The sequence below is a fragment of the Sus scrofa genome, chromosome 6, assembly GCF_054392235.1.
Source record: "Sus scrofa isolate SSC_HxYL_T2T_F1_AM1 chromosome 6, Sscrofa_HxYL_maternal_Yorkshire_Landrace_v2.0, whole genome shotgun sequence".
Classification (NCBI taxonomy): Eukaryota; Metazoa; Chordata; class Mammalia; order Artiodactyla; family Suidae; genus Sus; species Sus scrofa.
This window is the reverse complement of record NC_139388.1, coordinates 18875774-18892622: the sequence shown is the minus strand read 5'-3', so window position 1 is coordinate 18892622 and position 16849 is coordinate 18875774. Positions and strand designations below refer to the sequence as shown.

At 49.6% G+C, this 16849-nt stretch overlaps 1 protein-coding gene across 1 annotated transcript in view; it reads left to right on the top strand.

Moving 5' to 3' along the window:
* Positions 1-449: 449 nt before the first annotated feature.
* Positions 450-16849, top strand: part of CDH1 (cadherin 1) — an 81098-nt gene continuing 64698 nt past the window's right edge. Inside the window, 2 exon segments of the mRNA NM_001163060.1 lie at positions 450-602; positions 1484-1598. Coding sequence (NP_001156532.1) covers positions 555-602; positions 1484-1598 — 163 coding nt within the window. The 5' untranslated portion in view covers positions 450-554.

Genomic DNA, 16849 nt, shown 5'->3' with positions numbered 1-16849 from the left:
GCATGTCAGTTTCATCACGACATAGGGAGAGGTTAGTACTATTCCCATTTGGAAGGTGGAGAAACTGAGCCTCTGAAAGGGGGATCCTATCCAGTGAATTGATTCGCAGATCCACGAACCGACGGAGACCTGCAGTTAAAAAGACAGTAGTTAAAGGGTAAAATACTTTCTCGCCCCAGATGTTAGTGAAGCTGTTATTTAAACCTGGTGGTAGCAGGTATCAGTGGCGCTCCTACCCCCTACCCTGAGTCTACTGTAAAGGGTCACCGGGTCGGCGCGAGGCAGGGGGGCGGGATCGGGGGCGGAGCTTGCGCCCACGCCCGAGGAGGAAGCCGAGGTCGCGCCGTGCCGCTCATTGGCTGCGGCTGGCAGGTGCACCTTCAGCCAATCAGTGGTGCCGGGGGCGGGACCTTCGCGGCTCACCTGGCTCCCGCGGCGCTGCCCAGCTCAGTGGCGTCCGGAGCCTCAAGGCACCTGTGAGTTCGCGGAAGTCCTGCCAGACTCTAGCCCGGCCTAGCCCGGCCGGACCCTACCCAGTCCCCGCCCGGCCCGCCATGGGCCCTCCGTGCCGCAGTCTCTCTGCTCTCCTGCTGCTGTTGCAGGTACGTTGGGTCCCCGACTTTAAAGGGAATGCCTCCCTGTACCACCATCCGCGCCCGGTCCCCTAACCCCTTCCTCTCTTTCGTCGTCCCTTCCTCGCTCCTGTCGTCCCCGCTCCCTCTTCTTCCAAAAAAGTTTGGGTTCAAAGGGCCTGAACCGCCTGGAAACTGCGCCGTGGTGGACTCCATGGAGAAGGAACTGGGAGCGGGTGCGGTTGAAGGGCGAGTGCCGCTTTGCTTACTCCCTCCGGCAAATACCCGAGGTGGGGGGGGGCACGCCCCGCTGCAGCTACTGGGGACTCCGTGGGGAAGGGGAAGGCCCGGAGTGGGGTGGGGGTTGGGGTACGGGATAGAGGAGCCCAGGTGAAGCGGCCTGGGAACGACCCCTGAGGTAAAGAAAGGGGAACCAGTGGAAATAAAGGCACCTGCCCTGTAAAGGAAGGGTAGTGAGTAGGTACGGGGGCGCCCCCTGGGACAGGAAAGTGGGGTCCAAAAGGGGTTGGAACGCCCCTCCGTCTGAGGAACCGGACTTAGGAGTGGAAGCGGTCTCGGTACAAGGACGGTAGAATTGGGAAGAATAAAGACGCCTCCCGGGAAATTAAAAAAGAGACTGGAAGGACAGGGGAAAGGGGTGCTAGGTCTGGAGGAGGTGACCCAGCAGCCCCCTCTCCGGCGAATCCCCGGGAGCTTGGCGGCCGCAGGTGTCCGAATGAAAGACTTCGGTGTGACTGCCTGCCCCGGGGGCGGGAGTGGGAGGGGTGGTTCCCTCCCACAGCCTGGCGCCGGGAGCGAGGGAGGGGAGGCGCTGTTGGTTTCGGTGTGGGCAGGAGGGGACCCCCCCACCCCACCCCGAGTCACCCGGTTCCTTCCTTCCCCCATCCCAGGTCTCATCGTGGCTCTGCCAAGAGCCGGAGCCCTGCAATCCTGGCTTTGGCGCCAAGAGCTACACGTTCACCGTGCCCCGGCGGCACTTGGAGAGAGGCCGAGTCCTGGGCCGAGGTGAGAGCGCTCTACGGGTGTCCCGGATCAGGGTGGGATGGGAGAGGGAAGGGTCTGAGAAATTGCCCTCCCAAGCCCCTGGGCAAGCCCTTTCTTTCTTCCCTGGCTCACAGGACACTCTATTGTAATTTCAGCAGATGCAGGGATCTAAACTTTGACCGCGATAGGGGCTTGGGGTTGAGGAGGCTGTCTTGCACGGTTAACTTAGTTGGGGTGGGCATTTATTGGAGGCCATCAGTGGGTCTCATATCGTCCTGACCCCTTAGAGACTGTTTGGTCATTTCAGGCTGCAAAAACCTGATGTGTGGGAAGAGGGTGGGGGGTGGGTAATTCCCGTTTTACAGATGAGCAAGCGGGAGGCTCCGAGGGTGGGGTCCACTTGCCGCAGGGTCAGCAGAGTAGGAATCTGAACTAGGATCTGCCTCCCAGGCCCTATCTGTACCATCTCTGGGGCGACTGAGGAGCCCTCTCTTGGTTACCAGGTTGTGGCTTTTGCTCATAGAGATGAAAACATTTTGATACAGGTACTGTTTCCCCAAGGAATAATGTTGGGTTTTTTTTTTTTTTAAGTCTAGTAGCTCTGACTCAGGGAATGAAAAATGGACACAGTGTACTTCTGGGGACTTATCACTGTGATGATCTGGATTCTAGAGTTTGCTTTGTTTCACTACACTGTTGCTCAGGAGTGAGAGCAAGGGAAGGCTGGTTTCTTTTCTGGTTTCACTGATTCCCAGGTGCTTACTTCCTACTATAGTGACTTTCATCTCCCTCTTGATTTAATTGATTGGGTGAGTATCCTAACAATAAAAGAAACTCTTTTGGAAAAGAGAAATCACCCACAATTCCCCAAAGGGACTTCACTGTTTATTCTTCCAGTCCTTGGCCACGTGAAAAATCAGCAGCAATCACAGTGTTGTCTGAAATTATTTTTTGAACTTTGGAAGTTGTTCCAACAATAGGCAGCATTATTATTATTATTTTTTTTTTCAAACAGAAACTGCAGTTTGGTTGATTAAACATATTTGCTTTTCTGAGGCCCATTTGTGTTGCGTGGAGCTTTCTGTGGGGTCAGAAAGGGAGTGTCCTCTGCCCGATTTTGCCCTGAGTCCGCCATTACTTGGCCTGTCTTGGATGTTCTACCCGACCTGGTCCTGGGTCCCCCGGGAGTGATTGAGGAGTTGGGGGGATACTCCACCCCCATCCCTGGTATTCCATGTTCCAGCAGATTGCTGATAAATGTCCCAGGACCCTCTCAATGCCCTCTAAGTGGGCATTATGGGCAGTTAGGTGCCAGAGTGTGGGTGGCCTGGGATGTTTTGATGGGTATCAGTGGGCAGTGAAGCCTGGCTTCTGGGAGGAGGCACAGTTGATCCAGCCCAGAATTCAGGACAGGGTTCAAAACATTGTGTGCATCTGTGTGTGAGATGTTGCCACGCAAGTGCTGGTCACTTTGTTTTCCTTCACCAAGACATTTGGTAGCCCTACCGGGTGGGTTAGTCTAGTTTCTTTTTTCCATCTTCCTTCCCCAAGCTCTTGTATCTGACCAATAATAATATTATTACATATTAATAATAGCGTATTTACCTGTTTGCTTTTGAACCAGACTCTGGGGCAACCGCGTCACATACTTTACCTCATTTAATCTTCCTAAGAACCTTGGAACGGTGGGCACCATTGCAATTTCTATTTTAAGAGGAAGAAACTGAAGCATAAGGCAATTTTGTAATCTGCTCAGGGACCCACAGCTGGTCTTTGTCCTGTTCTCAGCCCTTCTCTTCTCAATAATCCAAAAAAAAAAAAAAAAAAAAAAAAAAAGGTTTCTTGTGGCTCAGCCAGTCAAGGATCTGATGGTGTCACTGCTGTGGCTTGGGTCACTGCCGTGGTATGTATTCAGTTCATGACCTGGGAACTTTCATATGCTGAGGGTGCAGCAAAAAAAAAAAAAAAAAAAAAAGAATTTTGAGGAAATTCCCTGGAGAGCGTAACATAGGGCGCCCCACCCCCACCCCCTTCCCCGGGGGACGGCAGCTGGGGGTGATGGAGGCAGAGCAGACCCAGGAGGTGGAAGGGCCCTGTGGCTGGTGGTGCTGATGGGAGAGGCAGCCTCTGGAAGTGCTTGTGTGGCTGGCTCCCGTTCCCTGTGTGTCCTATACCCAGCCTCACTCAACAGATTTCCTGGCATTTAGGGGTTTTTTGGTCTTTTTGGACCATGGCACCTTCTACCCATCCAACGTGGAATCACCCCAGAATGAAAGTGCCTTTCTGGTAAAATCACACATGCAACCTCAGGGGTCTGCTTTGTGATTTAAAAAGGCAGCTAGGAGGTTCCCTGGTGGCCTAGCGGTTAGGTTAAGGATCCAGTGTCATCACTGTTGTGGTTCAGGTCACTGCTGTTGTGCGGGTTCTATCCCTGGCCTGGAAACTTGCATATGCCAAAGGCATAGCATAAATAATGAAATTTAAAAATAAATAAAATTAAAAAATAAAAAGGCAGCCAGGATTTAGGAAGGCGGCCTCATTCTCTCTGGGCAGACTGGGAAGGTGGAGGGATGTGGCCGTAGTGCCAGGTTGAAGTATTAGCCCTGTAGGGGAGTCTGAGGACAAGGAGCCTGTTCCTTTAGGTCCACAGGTGGCTGAGGAGTGTCACAAGTAGGGTTTTGACGAAACTCAGGAAATCTGAGGGTGGTTTTCTGGGGTCATTCCTGTGCCCTGTGAGATGGTTGGCCCCACAATCTCATTCAGCCTTTTATTTTTACTCCACTGGTTTCTTTCCAGGTTTTAGAATGGAGAATGTTAAAACAAACCAACAAAACATAGAAACCACAACTGTAAACTGGTTCTTTGGCTTTTTTTTTTTTTTTTTTTTGGGCCTCTCCCGCAGCATATGAAAGTTCCCAGGTTAGGGGTTAAATTGGGGCTGTAGCTGCTGGCCTACCCCATAGCCACAGCAATGCCAGATCCTTAACCCACTGAGCGAGGCCAGGGATCCAATCCCCATCCTCACTGATACTAGTCATGTTCATTACTGCTGAGCCACGACAGAACTCCTCTTTGGCGTTTCTGATGATTTTCCTTTTTCTTATCACAAACTGGTGTGAGAAACACAGGCTGTTAGTCAGTTTCGGATCTCAGGAGTGTTACCCTAGATCCGAGGGTACTCAGCTTTAAGTTGATTGAGGGCTGGGGAAAAATAAGCAGGCAGGCTTTCAAAACCAATGGTGTCTTTGCTTTGCTTCCTCCACCACCTGGCCTTGGGCAAACAGGGCTTATGTTTTGGTTTGAGCTCTGGTTGCTTGGTGGAGGGAGCACAGGGAGCTCCCTCCTTCTAAAAGATGTGCTGAAAGGTGATGAAGACAGTATGCAGGCCCCCTAATTAAACGTGGCTTTTAAAAAGCCAACTGTGGAAGCCGACTTTGGGGTCACTTTACATCCTTGGATCCTCACTCCTCCGCCCCTCGAACTCCTAAATGTCACTTTCCTGATACTCACATCTGTGACAAAGGTTGCTGCAGGGCAGCTCTCTTGGGGAGGTGACGAATGGGTCCTCCTCCTGGCCCTGGCTTTGTGTGTCACCGGGAGACGTGGTAAAGTCCTGAGCCCTTCAAGGCCATCTCCAGCTAAGGAAGGCTGGCCGCCGCTGCTTCTCTGTGGGGCCGATGGACCTGCCCCTCCCCTCTGCCAGGTGGCTGTGGAAATCCCTGTTTGCTCTCCGGGGCTTTTTATTGGGTGAGACTTTGCTTCCAAATGCTCATCTAGGTGTCTGTTACACATTCCCTTCCAAGCGTAGCTGCAGATAAGGTAGACGCTGAAGCTATCGGCTCTCACATCTCCCAGAAGCTGCCAAAACCCGAAAATCCCCAAGAGGCACCCGTTACAATCCAGGCTTTCTGGGTTTCCTTTCTGACTCAACCCCCATTTCCTTTCAGGGCTTTGGGATTTCAAGGAGGGGAATGAAATCGGTAGGGCTTGTTGGGATAATTCCGAGAGTACCTGAAAAATCCAGGTTTGGGAGTTCCCACCATAGCTCAGTGGAAGTGAATCTGACTAGCATCCATGAGGACACAGGTTCAATCCCTGGCCTTGCTCAGTAGGTTAAGGATCCAGTGTTGCCATGAGCTATGGTGTAGGTGGAAGACGAGGCTCAGATCCTGAGTTGCTGTGGCTGTGGCTATGGTGTAAGCCAGCAGCTACAGCTCCGATTTGACTCCTAGCCTGGGAACCTCCATATGCCTCAGGTGTGGCCCTAAAAACAAAAATAAATAAAATAAAAAAGAAAGATCAGGTTTGAATTTCTGTTACTAGCTATGTGACTTCGGGTAAACCACGTTACTCTGTGAGCCTCGGTTTCCCCATCTGTAAAATGGGGGGGGTAATACCTAGAGGTTTATCGTGAGGATTAAGTATGCATATTTGTTTCTTCATTTGGATTCTTTGGTCAACAAATGAGTGCCTATTGAGTGTCTGCACTGGGCGGGACCCTGGGATTTCAGGGGTGAATAGAGACAATGTGAGCTGAACATAAAGCAAGGGAGAAGGATGCAAGGAAACAGGAGAGAGTCGTCAAATGGTTGCTTACATTGCTTGGGGCAGAGTAGACACTCAGATTATTTTGGATGAATGAATGAATGAATATTTACTACCCTTCATGGTTTGGCTCACCCCCCTGCAAAATATTTTTTCCTCCTCAGGCCAGCCTTCCATGTTGATGGTAGTTGGCAGGGAGATTTGGGTCTGTTAGAACTTTCTAAGGTGTCTGTGAGGGCTGCATGCCCAGTCAGTGGCTCCTAAAGCCTGGCTGTAGTGATAGTTGCATCCGGGGCTGCAGTGTACTGAGTGCTTCCCTCTGAAAGCCACGGAGAGCAGGGAGGGGAGATGTCAAACCTGATTCTAGAAACAGAAGGGCAGTTAGACATTCTTTAAGTGTTTCTTGTCTTAGGTCAACTGGAAAGAAATTGGTGGTGGTGTCTCCCCCTGCCCCCTCTCTTTTTTTCTCTCACTAATTTTTTTTTTTTTTTTGGCCACACCTACGGCCTGTGAATGTTACTGGGTCAGGGCTCGAACCCACACCATAGCAGTGACAGAAGCTGCTGCCGTGCCGGGGCTGAGTCCTTAACCCACTGTGCACAAGGGCCCTCAAGTTTCCCTGGTCTGTGCTTGGGCTTTTGTGTGTTGCTGTTGGGAGCGGTGGAGGCCCCTCTCTTTCGGCACTTTGCCTCCGCCCTCCTTCCTGGTATCTACCCCTAACCCTCCCCTTCCCTGCAGGGCTCTGGTAGCACCTCCCAACATTAGAAAGTTCTTGAATCAGACTGCCTCAATGGAAACCCGGGTAATGCCCCTTGCCAGCTGAGGGACATTGGTCAAGGGCTTTCTAAGCCTTAGTTCCCCCTTCTGTAAAATGGGCGTAGTGGAACCCATGTCAGAGTACACAGCGAGGGCTCAAGGACTTTTACCTTAGAGCCCTGGAGTATTTGGTGCCTTCTGTTTGAGACGCTCCCACGTTTTGCCTTTGGTTCAAACATTTCCCTGAGCTCTTTCCCACCCAGAAAACCAGCCAAACCAGTTTCTTCACTCTCGCAGCTTCTGTGTTAAAGCAAATACGGCTCTGCAAACAGCAAACCATGCCTAGACCAAAGTGCCCTTTGCCAGAGAAGGAAATTCCGTGTGTTTTCTAGCTTGCCACTGTGCGTTGTGATTGGGGCGGACGCAGGTGGGTTTGCCTGTGGACCTGCCAGTGAATAGTGTTCAGAATTGGTGGGGGGGGGGGCGAGTGGGCAGGGAACAACGTGGGGGTGGCGGGGGCAGGAAATCAGAATGACCTTGAACCTGGCTTCTTTTGTTTGGTTTTCAAACATATTTCATAATACACATGGCTTAAGGATGCCTGTCTTTTCCCCATTGCCAAAAATGCTCTGCCCCGGCCCCCGACACCAGGGTTTCGCCACATGGCTAAAGCATCGAATCACCCTGGGCCCCTCAAAAACCATCCTGCAGATTCAAGGAGCTATAGTCTCTGAAGGTGGGGTTCCGGATATGACATTTTTAAAAGCTCCCCAAGTGTGTGCCGCCATCTGACTCATTGCCCCGGACAACTCCAGTGCTAGGTCATGAGTGTTTGATGAGCAAATACCTGGTGCCAGCCAGGGGGTGGGCAGCTGGTTGGCCAGCCTAAGGTCAGGGATACAAGGGCACCCTTGATTGGAGAGGGATAAGGCTGCTGGTGACAGAGAGCCCCCGTGCAGGGAAGAGCAGGTGGGGTGCAGGTGGGGGGCCCAGGGAGGCGACCAGTGCAAGACCTCTCCCTGCCCTGCACCCAGCGCTGGGGGGCTGCCTTAACACGGGGGCCCTCAGGGAAGTTTCGGAGGATCTCTGAGAGACCCCCTCCCCTCGGGGTTAATTCCAGCATATGGGAGAATGTCATCGGGGTGGGAAAATATTCAGAGGAGCGGTCAGTTTTACCCCTAGACCTTGGTGAATGAGGGGGTGTCCTTTGCTGGGAAGAGAGGAGAAAGAGGAACAGGTTGGGGAAGGAACATTCCTTCTTGGTTAGGAATGTGTTAAGTTTGTCTGAAGGACCTAGAAGGGGCATCCTCATGGAGGTATTTGGGAATTTCAGGTCTGGAGCTTGGAAAACAGTAGGCACCGTTTAAATTGGAATTTGTAGGACATTCCCTTGTGGCAGCAGCAGGTTAAGGGTCTAGTGGTGCTGAAGCTGCAGCACAGGTTTGATCCCTGGCCTGGGAACTTCCAGATGCCACAGGTGCCACCAAAAATAATAATAATAAAATAAAATAAAAGAAGAAGGAATAGGAATTTGTAAAAGAGAGTGATCTTTTTTCCTAAATCTCGTGTCAATAGAGGCAGAGGTTTCACAGGGACCCCACAAACTAGAGAACACGATGGAAGGGCTATGCTGAGAGTATTTGGAGGTGACCCACAAATAAAAAGAAAAATATTTGAAATTTCCCTCTTAGCCTAGAGGCTAAGGAGCTGCCATTGCCACCGCCGTGGCATGGATTCCATCCCTGGTCTGGGAAATTCTGGATGCCTTGGATGCAGGAGGAAAAAAAAATTTTGTTTCCATCCACTGCAAAAGGGGGTCCTCACAGACCTGACAGCTTAGGTAAGGCTCCCAGTGGCCCAGGGTAGGAACTGGCATTATCACCCACAGATCAGAGAAGCTGGACAACTTGCCTGGGGTCGCCCAGCCAGGAAGTGGCTGTGTCTCCACTCCCAGATGTTATCTTCTAAAAGCTGGGCTTTTTCCTACGTCTCTCCACTGCTCTGTTGCCACCCTGACTGCACCTCCAGAGAAACAGACTCACCCTTCTAAGGTGAATTCCTCCTGCCCTTTGGAAAGGAGTTTTTTACATCTTTCCTTTCTCACCACTTTTAATTGTAATGCTGGAATCCAGCCTTTTTTTTTTTTTTTTTTTTTTTTTTTGCCTCTGAAGGACCTCTTTTGTCTTTGGTTTCTGAGCCATTTTCAGTCTCCTTCCCCTTTGACTTTCACTTCCAAATAAATGGGAGGTAAAGGGCATTTCCTTTCTTTTCTGTCTTTTCTGGTCTCTGAAAATGCGATTTTACTAGCATTCAGGATGGAGAGTTGGGGGAGTTTCCATCACAGTGCTGTGGAAATCGTCCAACTAGGAACGAACAGTTTGAGAGTTCGATCCCTGGCCTTGCTCAGTGGGTTAAGGATCTGGTGTTGCCGTGAGCAGTGGTGTAGGTCGCAGACATGGCCTGGATCCCGCGTGGCTGTGGCTGTGCCTGTGGCCGGCAGCTGTGACTCTGATTAGGCCCCTGGCCTGGGAACCCCCATATGCCGGGGGTGCAGCCCTAAAAAAGCAAAAAAGAAAAAAGCAAAAACAGAAAGATGGGGGCTTGGGAGGCAACCTGTCCTAAACAAACTCATGATCCACCTGAGACTTGTTGAGGTCTGGGGGCCGGGAAAAGGGACAGCTGTGAATCCCTGTGGGCACGGATGCTACCTGCTGGGACGTCACGGAGCCTCCTGAGGAACTGAACCAAAACCATAAACGGTGGCCAGCACGGGACCCCGTGGGGAAACTGGCCAAGGTCTAGATAATAATTAGCGGGCTTTGTAATTAGGAGAGCTTGTAACAAGCCGAAAGCCTTCAGATTTATGACACCTGGACAAGTCGAAGGTTAAGAACACCTGTTTCTGTGGTTTGGCACTCGGACGCGCAGACACACCTCCCCTGTTCCCAGGAGAGTTTTCCCAAAAGACGTTTCTTAAGTGTCTTCACTTAGATGTGGCAACAGCCTCCTTCCTTTCTGGTCCCTCCTCTTTCCCACCCCTCCCCTGACACAGTCTTTTCTCCATTCAGTGGTCAGAGTGAGGAGATTTTAAATTTTAAGTTCCAAAACATGACTCCTACTCAAAATCTGCCAGTGTGTCCCCATTCCACACAGGATGAAAGCCCGTCTTTTCTATGACTTAAAAGCCTTCCTTCATCTACATCCGGCATTCCCCACCCCACCCCTTACCGCTCGCCCTGACTGAACCTAGAACACCAGGCACACGTCTACCTCAGGGCCTTTGCACTGGCTCTTCTGCTAGCTGCACGCCTTGCTCCTTTATGCCCTCAAGTATCTGCTCAAGTGGCGCCCTCTCTGTGAGGCCTTTCTTGAACCCCTTCTTTGAGGCAGTAACCCCTTTCCCCTTCTTTGCTTTATCCTCCGGATCACTTCTCAGTGTCTAACATGCGGTGCCTTTCACTTAATGCCCCTCTTGTCTGTCTCCTCCCACAAGACGAAAACCTCCAGGAGGCCAGGACTTTGGAGTTTACAGACCATATTGCACCTGGAACTGTTCTTGGCCCTTAACAGGTGTCGATGACTATTTGAATGAATGAGGTTTCTGAGTGTGAATATAGGTCTGTACATAGCTTTTGCTTTTAGAACTTAGTCCACTGTGCCTTCTTCCAAAAAATTGATATAATTGACATATAACATATTAGTTGCAGGTGTAATTGTGCTTTTTGTTTTAAAGAACAGAGGGAACTTTCTCTTTTGAGTTTGAGCTACAGGAAGGAAATGAAGAGGAGGGTGTGTGTCCCCGCGTGGCACTCCTTCTGTGCACCCCTGCTGTAACCTGACCTCATTGTCTTGCCACAAAACAGCTTGCTGTCTAGAGTCTAAAGGTCAAGTGAGCCGTTTCTGCCCCACACTTGTTGGTGTAAAGAAGCCCCAGATCAAAATCTAAACAGAGATCTGAGCCCGCCAGGGCCACCTGTTAGGTTTCCTATTGTCTGGATGACACCTTCCTTGCACAAGGCTTCCAGATGCACCCGACACCCTTCTCCTGGGTATTTGCAGCATCCTTGGGGCCCATTAATTGTTTAAGACCTGGTTTCCATTCTTCGAGTTCTTGGCAGTTCCTGGAGGGAGCTTGTTGAGAGGTGTAAAAAACTTGAAGATGATAATCTAAGGCTAACTCAGTCACCTCATAGCCAAGGTAAAAATCTCACAGCTCCGAAATTCACCTGGGCAATAAATATTCATTGAGAGAGTAGAATAGGGCAGTATCTTATACATCTTTATGTAAGATACATCACCTTGCCTTCTGGAAGATCATGCCTAATGAGCGGAGTTGGCAGATTTAACATCAAGAACACAGGACTCCCAGTTACATTTAAATTTCATGTAAACAATGACTAATTGTTTAGTGTCAGTATGTCCCATGCAATATTTGAGACATACTTATTAAAAAATTCTTTCATCTTCTTTTATCATAAGCAACATAGTATGGATAGCAGTACCATGTGGCCAGGACTCTTCCCATTTGCTGTCTCTCCCTCTTCTTATACCTCACAAAACCAAAGAGATGTGATGGTTCTGGGCCCCGAGTGGCTGTGAGCGCAGGTCACACGGACAGGAAGTGGGAGAGCCTGGCTGCATGTTCAGTGGCTGTTGGACCCCAAAGTCTGCGCCTTTACAGCAGGAAACGCCAACTAACCAGATGATCTGTGAGCAGCCAGGTCAGGGGGCTGAGAACTGCTCTGAAGGTCTCAGAGGGAGAGAAGTCCCTCCGGGTGACAGGGGCGTTTGTCCACAGAACAAAAGTATGTTGTCCCTGCCTACATATGCAAGGTGTTTGGGATATAATAGGGGATACAAGACCAAAATCTCTGCCCTTGTGGACTCGAGTTCTAATTGGAGGCGACCGGAGGCAGATACCTGGTGAACTATGGAAGGGGGAAAAATACTTGGAAGGGTGATATGAATTATGTGTGATGAGTTTCCTGGTGGCTCAGTGGGTTGGGGATCCAGTGTTGTCACTGCTGTGGCTCAGGTCCCTGTTGTGGTGCGAGTTTGATCCTGGGGCTGGGACTTTCTGCATGCCGAGGTGTGGTCAAACAACAAAAAAAGAATTTATGCGTGATAAGGTGGAGATATTTGGGGGAGGTTGTCACTAAGAGAAGGACAGTTCTATAAAGAACTGAAAAAGTGGGATGCTTGATAGATGTTAGAACCGGGCTATTTCTTGAGGGAGCGGGACTTCCCACATTCTTTTAAGTCCATATTGGTGCCATTTAAAGATTACATTCTGGGAGTTCCCGTCATGGCTCAGCAGAAATGAATCTGACTGGTTAGTATCCATGAGGATGCAGGTGTAATCCCTGGCCTTGCCCAGTGGGTTAAGGATCCGACGTTGCTGTTGCTGTGGCTGTGGTGTAGGCCAGCAGCTGCAGCTCTGGTTCAACCCCTAGCCTAGGAACTTCCATATGCCCTAAATAAATAAATAAAGACTATACTCTGGTCAGGCCTTTTTCTAGAGGAGTAATCCTGAGAGCTAATTGTCACCACATCTCCTTTAAAGGGTATCGGACTCAAACCAGGATCCACTGAATGCTCTCCAAGCCACCCCACCCCTTGGCATGTTCCAAAGAGGCAGCCTGACTTCTCCGGCAGATTTTTTTTTTCCCCTTTTGGTGGGTGAGGGGTGTTGGTTACATGTATACCAGTGTCCCACGACCTGCTAGTTAGAATGAAGCCTGGTTTCAGTAGAACTTGCAGTAAGACTTTCAGACGGCCAACTTCCTCCCCCACAAATTCTTCATTGAAATTATGTGGGAGTCTTTCAAAAGGGAATGAGGTGACCAACTTGTTTGTGGGAAAACTTGCTGCTTTTCCACACAAAAACGTCATCCCTTGAGTCAGCTCGGGACAATAACCTGGGCCCTATTGACAGGTGGGGTGGGGCCCTGAATCACGGCCATTGAGAGGCCTCTCCTGGTGACATCACCCTCTCATGGTAACAGGTACTTTAGGTGCCTGCTCTTACTCATAAATCCCAGGAGATACCAGCCCTGGATTTTTGCACTCTTAACAAGAAGCCAGGGTCTGGCGGAGATGACGGGGTTCAATAGCTGCTTGGTGAAGGTCCCGTGGCCGGTCTCATTTCCACCCCAACTCCTGGGCTTGTAATCATGACTACACTTTCTCGAGAAATGAGAATTTGTGGGTGTCCTTCCTGTACCTTTTGCCTACTCAAGTCTGTCTTTATAAAGAAATGCTCATCTGCCTCTTATAGGTGGGTGTTTCAGAACCTGTCAGAGTCTTTGATTTTGAAACTTCCATGTAAATTGTGCTGATTTTTCTTTGGACTATAGAATTTGTCTTCTTTCTTTTTTTCCTGCTAATCCTCTTGCCTGAGCACTTCAAGCTTTGGGAGTTAAATAGCTGGGGAGGCTGTTCGGCCTTGGAAACTGCACATCACTTACCAGGTGGGAGCTTTACTCCTCGATTCAACAGAGAGAGTTGATGTCAGGGTTGTCGCTTTAATCTTCAGCATTTATTTCCCTTTCAACCTGTGAAATAAAAGACTCGGCCTCCCAGAGCCACCCTAGGAGAGTGAAGGTGAATCGGGGAGGGTGGTATGAAAAACAGGTTTGCCTGGGTTCAAATTCTGACTCAACGCTTGCCCTGTGCCTTTGGGCAAGTTACTTATCCTTTCTGTGTCTCACTTCCCTCACCTGTAAAAAAAGAGGATAAAATCGTAGTTCCTACTGTCACAGGGTTGTGATGAAGATTCAGTGGGTTGGAGTTCCTGTTTTGGCTCAGCAGTAACGACCTGGACTAGAATCCATGAGGATGTGGATTCAATCCCTGGCCTCACTCAGTGGGTTAAGGATCTGGCCTTGCTGTGAGCTGCAGTATAGACCGAAGCCATGACTCGGATCCTGCATTGCTGTGGCTGTGGTGCAGGGTGGCAGGTGCAGCTCAGATAGGACTCCTAGCCTGGAAACTTCCAAATGCTGCAGGTGCAACCCTAAAAAAAAAAAGGGTTTCAATGAGTTCACACGCATCTAATGCCTTCAGTGCCTGGCACTTAGCAGATACTCTTTGAGTTTTTATTATTAGATGTTTCTGCTTTAGACTTGTGTCGAGGGAGAAAAAAACACTGAAGACTGAAGGAGCCAGAGAGATCTAAGGATGAGGAAGGGCTACATCCCCTTGTCATTTTCCTCCTTGACGTCCCCACACAAGACAGTCTTGACCCAGTGCCTGTTCAGGTGCACATTGCGCAGAGTATAAGCGCCGCCGTCCAGACCCGCCGTCATGGCATGAATGCGCTGATTGATGGTCACACCTGTTTGCTCCAACCGTCCTATGAACTTGACTCTAGTATTATCTCCATCTGGAAAGCAAGGCTCATGGTTCAAGGCCACAAAGCTAGGAAATGGCAGGCAGGAATTTGAACCTCAGTCTGGTGACCCCAAAGCCACTGCCAGTGTACCCACATTTGGTTGGTGCTTTTCTGTCAACTCCAACTGCTGTCAGATCCCTCTCATAACCCATTGTTATTTTATATATTTCCCTGGGTTTTTTTGGTTTGTTTTTTTTTGTTTTGTCTTTTTGCCATTTCTTGGGCCACTCTCGCGGTATATGGAGGTTCCCAGGCTAGGGGTCTAATCGGAGCTGTAGCCGCCGGCCTACTTCACAGCCACAGCAATGCAGGATCTGAGCCACGTCTGCGACCTACACCACAGCTCGCAGCAATGCCAGATCCTTAACCCACTGAGTGAGGCCAGGGATTGAACCCGCAACCTGATGGTTCCTAGTCAGATTCGTTAACCACTGAGCCACAGTGGGAATTCCCTACGTTTCCCTGTTTTGAATTGGGTAGTTGTAGATTCTTATTCCCCACCCCTCTTCATTTTAACACACTGTTCTGCACTTGTTTTTCTTGGCTTGATATATCTTAGAGCTTTTGCTCATTATTTTTAACTGCTGTATAGTGCTCTATTTTATAATAGGTCCCCTGTTGATGGATACTGGCTGTTTCTGTTTTGTTTTGTTTTACTATTATAAGCAATGTTAGGAGCATTTTAGATGGTGTGAGCAGGAGAGTCTGTGTCACGGAGGTCTCTGTAGCCGCTGGGATTGTTTCTGATGCCCGGGGATGGTTCTGGGCACTCCTGAGTGGTGCACTGGGTTTTTGGGGTTTCCTGATATTGCGTGAAATAGCTGCAGGAACTTTCTCTCACCAAATCTGAAGAGTTTACTCTCGCAGAGGACACTGCCCAGCCTCCTGCTGTGCCCATCAATAATTTAATAATTCTGGAGTTCCCGGAGATCTAGTGCAAGTTAAGGGTCCGGCGTTGTCCCTGCAGCAGCTCAGGGTCACTGCTGTGGTGCAGTTCATTCCCTGGTCTGGGATCTTCCACATGCTTTGGGTGTGGCCAAAAAAAGAAAAAAAAAAAGTTTCCCTAATTCTGTTCTCTCCGCATGCCCCAGGATCCTTAAGCTTCCCTGGGTTGGGAATTTTATGGATGACTGGTTGCTTTGGCCTTTGAGAAGGCTGAGAACCAATTAATCTGCTTTTAAATACTTGCCAGAGGGTATCCTCCATGTGGTTCCGTGGAGAATGGAGTGAGGAAATGGGGCAGACATTGTAGCAAGAGGGACTAGGGTAAGACCTCTGAAATCAGTTTGAAGCAGAGGAAATGCATTTCTGGAGACTGAGAGCCTTTTCCCAATTCTGACACCTGTAGCACCTGTGGTCACACTAGGAGCATCTTGCCTGGCCCACCTCCCTCCCTGCCTCAGGGAGTTAGTTCCAAGTTCTCTGTAAGCCTGAGACCCTTCCTCTACAGGAAGAGCTAGAATTGTTTAGCACAAACCTCACAGGGAAAGAGTATGCTTTTAAAACTCCATCCTTAGAGTTCTCCTGTGGTGTAGTGGGTTAAGGATCCATCTGGCTTTGTCACTGCAGCGGCTTGGGTTTGATCCCTGGCCTGGGAACTTCCACATGCTATAGGCACATCCAAAAAAGAAAAAAAAAAAAAAAAAAAATCCATTCTTCACCATCTTTTGTATATTTATTTAGATGGGAAAGAACAGCTAAAGTTAAATTCATTCATAAAAATCCATTCTTGGGAAATTCTCAGGTGTGGCACAACAGTTAAGGATCCGGTGTTGCCTAAGCTGTGGTGCAGGCTGCAACAGCGGCACAAGTTCCATCCCTGCCCAGGAACTTCCACATGCTGCAAATCCAGCCAAAAAAAAAAAAAATCCATTCTTCGGTGGCCAAATTAGAAGTGTCATCTAGTTTCTTAGTTTATACATGAATCAGTCAATTCACCCAGAGTCCCCCAGCTGGTAGGTGTCAGCATTGGAGTAACAGTATTGTGGTTAAACAGGAATCCTGGAGTTCCCATCGTGGTGCAGTGGTTAACGAATCTGACTAGGAATCTGACTAGGAACTGTGAGGTTGCAGGTTCGATCCCTGGCCTTGCTCAGTGGGTTAAGGATCTGGCGTTGCCGTGAGCTGTGGTGTAGGTCGAAGACGTGGCTCGGATCCCGCGTTGCTGTGGCTCTGGTGTAGGCGGGCGGCTATAGCTCTGATTCGACCCCTAGTCTGGGAACCTCCATATGCTGCAGGAGCAGCCCTAGAAAAGGCAAAAAGACGAAAAAACAGGAACCCTAATTGGGTTCCACCCATTTATTGACTGAGTACTCGGCTATTCATATAGGGTCTCAATATAAATCCCCCGCCAAACTGTGGGGTAGGTACTGTGATAGTTCCATTTTCAGGTAATAAAACCCAAATCCTCTGGAGGTTATTGACCAACCCAGGGTCACAGCTGGTGACAGTGACAGCGGAGTGGAAAAGGCAAGCCTCCCAGCCTGGCCTGCTTTTTTTAACCCTCCCTGTGTCCAGCAGCTCTAAGAAAACCTGCACTCTAGATTCTTCATTTTGGCCTAGAAAGGAACCTCGAGAT